The sequence below is a fragment of the Myotis brandtii genome, unplaced genomic scaffold, assembly GCF_000412655.1.
Source record: "Myotis brandtii unplaced genomic scaffold, ASM41265v1 scaffold1229, whole genome shotgun sequence".
Lineage (NCBI taxonomy): Eukaryota > Metazoa > Chordata > Mammalia > Chiroptera > Vespertilionidae > Myotis > Myotis brandtii.
The window spans coordinates 369,227-376,885 of NW_005354286.1; the positions used below are offsets into that span (position 1 = coordinate 369,227).

General features: G+C 40.9%; 1 protein-coding gene across 3 annotated transcripts in view; it reads right to left on the bottom strand.

Annotated features, from left to right (window-relative positions):
* Positions 1-3,511: 3,511 nt before the first annotated feature.
* Positions 3,512-7,659, bottom strand: part of LOC102241592 (endogenous retrovirus group V member 1 Env polyprotein-like) — a 5,628-nt gene continuing 1,480 nt past the window's right edge. For 2 of the 3 annotated variants that reach the window (XM_014533740.1, XM_005858908.2), the window contains exon 2: positions 3,512-5,567. In XM_014533740.1, coding sequence (XP_014389226.1) covers positions 4,073-5,140 — 1,068 coding nt within the window. In that variant the 5' untranslated portion in view covers positions 5,141-5,567 and the 3' untranslated portion in view covers positions 3,512-4,072. The remainder of the gene's footprint in view (positions 5,568-7,659) is intronic. The other variant, XM_005858905.2, reaches the window with a different exon arrangement.

Genomic DNA, 7,659 nt, shown 5'->3' on the forward strand with positions numbered 1-7,659 from the left:
TACAACAATGAAGAGAGTATATATTTTAATTTATGTGAGGCTATTGCTAAACATGGCCACTGTGCTTCGAGATATATAAAATTATACTCTTACTGATTATAATGGTCAAAATTTTCCTCAGTGTTCTTCAGTAATCATTAGCCAGAAATTAACTATCTCATCTTACTAATGCAAACAATGTGCATATTTAGGAGCTCTTTAATATTAAGCACATAGTAAATCTTCAAAAAATATTTTTGATTGTCTTCTCAGGATGTTACTTGTAACATGTCCTTTGAGTATAAATTACTAAATATTATTTTTAAATAAGTGCTAGTTTGTAGCAAAAAATGATTAAAGCCCGGCCAGCATGGCTCAGTGGTTGAGCATCAACCTATGAACCAGGAGATCACCGTTCGATTCCCGGTAGGGCACATGCCCAGGTTGTGGGCTCGATCCCCAGTGTGGGACATGCAGGAGGCAGCCGATCAATGTTTCTCTCATCATTGATGTTTCTATCTCTCTCCCTCTCCCTTCCTCTCTGAAATCAATAAAAATATATCTTTAAAGAGTGATTAAAAATTTATATTCATAATATGACTTGTGTTTCTTTTTAACATTCCACCTAAGAAAAAAAAATATTATTATTCATTCAACAAATATGTATTGAATAACCTACCCTGCCCTCTGGAATGTAAGCTCTATGAGGGCAAGGGCTTTGGTCACTATTATAGCACTAAGGCACTAGTGCCTGGAAAAGGAGGCACTCCATAAATATTGGTTGAATGAATGAATGGGTGGGTGGATGATTATGCCAGATACTTCACTAAGTACTGGGATCTATCATTCAATCATGACAAATAATAAGCAAGTATATAATATGTCAGATGATGGTAAGTGCTATGAAGAAAAATAAAGCAAGCATTGGATGCATTACAAAAGTGGATGCTATTTTGTTGTGGCCATCCTACACTGAGACAGAATGAATTCCCCACCCAAAATTTGGTTCAGATGAAATATCTCTCTCTCTCTCTCTCTCTCTCTCTCTCTCCACACACACACACACACACACACACACACACACGATATGAAAGGGTTTACTGGTTGCATAATGAGGCTTTATGGGGAAAGCAGGGCAGCTCCCAAGCAAGTTCAAAAATGGATTGAGTGAACAGGGGAAGGAGACTGGCTGGGAGCGGGGGTGGGGTATGGTGGTTAGGGAAGGAGCCAGAATTATGGTCCTTCATGCAGTTTGAATTTCCCACAGGTGTTTTAGGAAAGAGTACCCACACTTTCTTATCAGCTGCCCAAATGTGGAGCAGAAGGGGTAGGGCTTAATAGCTGTAAGCAGTCAAACATCAAAAATGGAATCGGACTCTATGTTTAACATTTTATATAGGGAGATCAGGGAAAGCCTCTGGTAAAGAGACATTTGTGCAAAGACTTGATTGAAAGAAATGAGTGAACCATGAAGTTATTTGGAAAAACATCTTTCCTGGCAGATAAAAGCCCCAGAGGCAGAAGAGCACTCGGTATGTTCAAGAAACAGCAAGGAGGCCACTGTGAACACAATCAGATTCTCATACATTAACCATTGGTGTTTCAACCAGGAAAAAGGACAGGAATGAAAGAGTAGGTGTAATTAATGAAAAGGTAGAAAAAAATAAGCTTTTTAGCAGAAAACATGATTGACCTCTTAGAAAACAAAAGACAATCTATAGTGAAATTATTAGACTGAGTTCAAAAGGTTCCTAAATATAAATTCAGTATACAAAGGTTTGTATTTCTACTAGTACATAACTAACAAGAAACAATTAAAAATGTAAATGTGAAAAAGATATCAATTACAATGTTATCAAAAGTGCATAGCAATATTTTTATTTAACAAAATCATTTATAACTTTTTGGATAAAATAGTAAAACTGTTGAAAACTTAAAGAAGTTCCAAAAAATAGGAAGATGCAATCTCATAAAAGTATCAATTCTTCTCAAAACTATAAATTCAGCCCAGCTGGTGTGGCTCAGTGGTTGCACATCAACACATGAACCAGAGGTCACAGTTCAATTCCCCATTAGGGAATATGCTCGGGTTGTGGGCTCCATCTCCAACTGGGGTCATGCAGGAGGCAGCCAATCAATGATTCTCTCTCATCGTTGATGTTTCTATCTCTCCCTCTCACTTCCTCTCTGAAATCAATTTTAATCTAATAAAATACAAACAATGCAAATTGACCATACCTTTGCTATGCCTTAAGCCACACCTACCAGCCAATCAGAGCGACTATATGCAAATTACCCAACCAAGATGGTGGCCTGGCAGCCATGGAGCTGAAGCGAGCAGGAGGCTTGGTTGCTCCAGTGATGGAGGAAGCGAAGCTTCCCGGCTGGCTCTGAGCTCCACTGAAGGCAACAAAGTTTCAATTATAGAAGGTAAATAAATCCCAGAATAAAAAAAAAAAAAAAAAAAGGAGAGGCTGGAATGGAAAGGAATGGAACCCTGACCTGATTCGAGTTGACGCTCAACCACTGAACCACACTGGCCAGGCTAGAATGCACATTTTTTTTTTTGTAGATTGGAATTTTCTGTTCAAACTCCCATCATTTCATCCATTTTCCTCTTTCCTTTAACACATTATTTTATAGTCCTTGCCTCCCATCTCCAATGGTTTGATCACCCATGAATGTGTTCCTATTATTTGTTTTTGCTTCTGATTACCAGTCACTCTTTCCGCCCTCTTTACATATCTACTACTACTATTATTATATACTATATATTATGTGTTCTAGATGGTATCTTTCACTCTTTTGTTAGGCAGATGGAGAGACTGATTACCTCAATTCAATTAGAGATTGAGCTGGGTTGGGGTTGGGTTGCATTTTAAATAAGGCTCAGGCCACCTCTGCTTACAGTCTGTTATTCCACGTGCCTCTTCTGAGGTTTTATGTGAGAGCCTGGCAGATCTGTCTCCTCAGCCCTAAAACATGGGAGTTCTTTTCCTTCCTTCAGAAGATTTGAGCTCCATGAAACCTCAAGTCTTTTTCATGGAACATTTCCCCTTAAGCAGGATTTAGTCTTGTCAGCAGCGCTGGAGATCAGGTATTTACCTCTCAGAGGAAAGAATTCAACACAAGATAGAAAAGGCAAAGTTTTTTGTTTGTTTTTTAATATATTTTTGATTTCAGAGAGGAAGGAAGAAATATCCATGATGAGAGAGAATCATGGACCGGCTGCCTCCTGCAAGTCCACCACTGGGGATCAAGCCCACAACCCGGGCATGTGCCCTTGACTGGAATGGAACCTGGGATCTTTCAGTTCGCAGGCCAACGCTCTATCCACTGAGCCAAACTGGCTAGGGCGAAAAGGCAAAGTTTTATTCGAAGTGAAAGTACACCTAAGGAACTCTTGGATGGGCAACTCCAGCTAGGTTCCAGTGCCCCGGAATGGGCCTAGTTCCAGGCTTTTTATCTTATGCTTGCCCCTCCCTTTTTCTGCCTTAATCTTATTGTACCATTCACTCCTTGAGGGGCTGGAATTTGTTCGCAGGTGTTTTTGCAAGATTTGCCCTCTTGGTGCCCTCCTTCCTGTTTTTGTCTAAATTTGATGGCTGTTTTTAGCTTTCTGTCCCTCCTTCCCCATTTTCTTAAGCATGGTCTTTGATCAGTTTGCCCTGCTTTTATCTATCTAACTGCCTACTCTAACATTCCCTCGCTCAAGAGTTTGACACCCAATTCATTGGGGGATTATGGACGTGGACAATCATCTGGCTACTTCCTGCTGACAAACGGGCGAAGTTGGGATTGGGTCTCATTCTCTTGCTATCTGTCAGGGAAAAGCGTAAGGTTCTTGGAACTGTTGGCCAGCTTGATCAGGATGTTGAGCTATTTCTGCGGGGGTATTTGGAAAGGTTGAAAACACCGATGAACCGTTATCTGAGGTGGAATTGCTGTAATCTGGAAGAGACAAATTTTACAAGTAGGTTAAATGAACAGGGACCAAATAGTAGTATCCTTAGTATGATAAGGAGAGGGATTATAAGGGGTCCAAGGAGAGACCATACCAATTTTTCCAATTCTAAGCAAGTGAGGTTGCCGGTTAGGATTCTCTTAGGTTCTTTAACCAGGTTGCGTGGTTTAGAATCTCACGTATTCTTGTTTCTACTTTAGCGGAGTTATTGATGTAGGTGCAACATGTAGTATTTCGAATAGCGCAGACTCCTCCTTCTGCAGCTGAAAGATAGTCCAGGGCAATACGACTGTCTAAGCCTATATTGGTTAATGAGTTGAGGGACTGTTGTAGTTCATGGAGGGCTCCCCCTGTTTCACTTGAGAGCTTTTCTAATTCAGTTGTGAGATTAGGAAGGATGAATTCATGTTCCATGTATCCTGCCCAGGGGACAAGGGAAGTAAAGGACTTTCTTTTCCAAGTTAAGGGGCTGTCTACGAGTCCCAGCTTATGCTGGGAAGGTGTTGATGTTTCGTTGTAGACGGCCAGTCTAGGAGTTAAATATCCTAAGGTGCACATTCCATAAATGAGATAGGGATTTAGGCATGAAGTGGCCATGTATCCCGTGGGGGTGGTGTGTACTGAACCAATGCCTGCCGTCCTATTCGTGGAATATGCGCATATGTAAACCATTCCCTCAGGAGCACAGACTGTGTTGGAGGTGCTAGTTAAAACCATAGGAACAATGGTGCTACATGAGGAAATATTTGCCGGCCACAACATGGAATAATATAAGGCTCTAAGTTTGCATAGAGCAGTCTTAGTTTTGTTGCAGACAGGAAACTCTTTTCCCGGACGAGCAGGCTTATGTTTCGATGTTGCAGTATATAGGCAGATAGATGGAGAGGTAGTTATGTTAACCAGAGTGAAAAGGGTGGCATATGTACTTGGTTTGGAAATATACGCTAGCTCTGAGCGCCAGGTTTCATTACCAAATTTGTTCTCTGGCTTAGCTAAATATTGTGTGGGGCCTATAGCTTGTGGGTGCTTGTGACAGACCCAGCAATTAGTGATGTTCCCCGACGCTATAGCCTTGGTAATCCTAATTAGTGAGTTTTGGTCCCATGGTTGTGGTTCTGGTTTTAGAACGGTGTTTATTGTGCCTAGTGCTAAAGGGACTTGTGAAGCCAGGAATAGGAATAGAAGGAAATTATTCATTGTGTAAAATTGTAGAAAAGGTCTAAGCAAGCCTTGAATGGAGTGTCGGGTAGTGCACAAATAAGTAAGCAGCCGAGAAGAGTTTTAGAAAGGACTATTGATCTAATAAAGAGTAATTCTGAGAAGGGTTTTTACAGGGAGGAGGGAGGAATTGTAAGACAGCAGAGGAGTAGAAGGCCAAACCAAAAGAATATTAAGAAATTTATAAATAATAACAAAAATTGAGAAGTAAACTTATCTGGGGGTTGTCTCTTTCTTGAAGAGAAACAAAGTTTTCAATTGGTTCGCATTCCCACGTCTTGCTTGATTTTTCAGGCTCAGGTGGGTTAGTAGAGTTGCAATAAGGCTTTACTCGTGGTTAGTAGAGTTGTAATAAGCTTTACTCGTGTGTGATGTATCCAACTAGAGATGACAGCAACGTTGACTGCTGTGGAAGTGGAGAACAGGACAGTAAAAGGCCCTTTCCATAGGGGTGTTAATTGCGATTCTGGAGTTCCTTCTTTCCAGGTTTTAATGTATATCTGTGATCCTGGCGGATATAAAGATTGGGAGCCCCTGGAGTTCTGTTCAGCCCCTGGAGTTCTTCTTTATCCAAAATATTGTATTGCTTGTTGAAACTTAGCTATGGAGGTGACATATGGTAGGAGTTTGGTGGATTCAGGATCTGTTATAAGATAGAGTATAGAAATGGCCGTCCATGTAATGATCCAAAGGTGCTTAACTGTAATTGAGTTGTGGGGACAGTTTCAATTGGAAGGAGGGCTATAAGTAGTAAATCTAAACATTTAAGGGCAGTTTCTTGGCAAAGTTTGCCAAGAGTTTTCTTTATTGTTTGATTTGCCTTTCTACCTTTCTGGAGGACTGTGGCCTCCAAGCAGAGTGAAGATGCTATTTTATTCCTAGGGCTTTGCTAACTAATCATGTGACCTGCAAAGTAAACCCAGGTTCATTATCACTTTGTAGAGATTGAGGGAGTCCAAATTGAGGAATTGTATTTTCTTCTTTTAAGAGTATTTCTGCTACCTCTTGTGCTCTCAGTCTTGGTGGGATAGATCTCAATCCACCCAGTGAAAATATCTATGAAGATTAGTAGGCATTTATAGTCTTGACATGGAGATAGTTGAGTAAAATCTATTTGCCAATCTTGCCCTGGATAGGTGCTCCTTCTCTGTATAAGTTGGACTAGTACAGGTGGAGATTTAGATCATTGGGGGTTATTTTAGGCACATAATGCACAAGCCTGGCAGACCTGTCAAATCGTTTTGTGTAAGCCCTTACTGGCAAAAAGTTTTTTGCATATCAGGACCATATTCTCCCCCCCTGGGTGATAAGAGTCATGGAGGGCGAGAGGACATGGACTCCCTCTGACCATCCCATTGGTCCTTTGATGTGCCTGTGTTGCGATGCCCATTCTATTTCTTTTTGGGTATATTTAGGGATTGGCAATTCTGTAGGTAAGGGTGAAATTAATGCTCCTAATTATATATCCATAGACGTGGTGGCTGCTTTTGCAGCTTTATCAGCATATTTGTTTCCTTGAGTTATTTCGTCGTGACCTTTTTGGTGTCCCTTGCAGTGTATAACTGCTGTTTCTTTAGGTAAATGATCTGCTTGTAGCATTCTCACATGTATCTGAGTCTACAGAAGACTTCACTCTTTTTTCTACTTAGATCTTAAAACATTTAGAGTTTATTTTTATTTATGGTATGAGATAGGGGAATGTAACTAGATTATTTTGCATGTATGACAGATTGTTGGCTCTGGTCCTCCCTTCATCCACACCCCTTTCCATGCTACTCTACAGTTTCTCCAAGTAAGAAAGCTCAATGTATCCCCATCTCCCACCCTTGACTTTTGGGCTTGGCCATGGAACTTGTGGATGTTAGGCATGTAATGCAGGCAAGGCTTGCCTCTATTTAAAATGTTTTTATTGATTTCAGAGAGAGGATGAGAGAGGGAGAGAGAGAGAGTAACATCGATGAGAGAGAAACATCCATCAGCTGCCTCCTGCATGCCCCCTATTGAGGGTGGAGCCCACAACCCGGGCATGTGCCTTGACTGGGTATCAAACCAGCAGGGGACGACACAGAAACAACTGAGCCACACCAGCCAGGGAAGGTTTATCTCTTGTACCTCTGCCATTGCCATAAAAAGAATATACTCTGACCAGCCTGCTAATATAAGAAGAAGAGAGATGCATGGTACAGAGTCATCTGAGTGACTATAAACCTATAACTCAAAATAGAATCAAGCAGCTGAGCCCAGGATAGGTCATCTGGCCCTCAAGTGTGTGAATAAGCCCAGCTGGGATTGCAATGCCCCAGCCAAACTGTAGAAGTATGAGCACCTTATAAAGATGAAATGAGAAATATGTTTAAAGGCGCAGTAACTAATACAACTAGAGCCCATGAAAAATATTAAATTGAAGATAAAGTATTCAAACTTTTTACAAATTTTGGCATAAATAATCAAGTACACTAGATCTTAAACATGACTGTGCTTGCCAAAAATAGGCTACT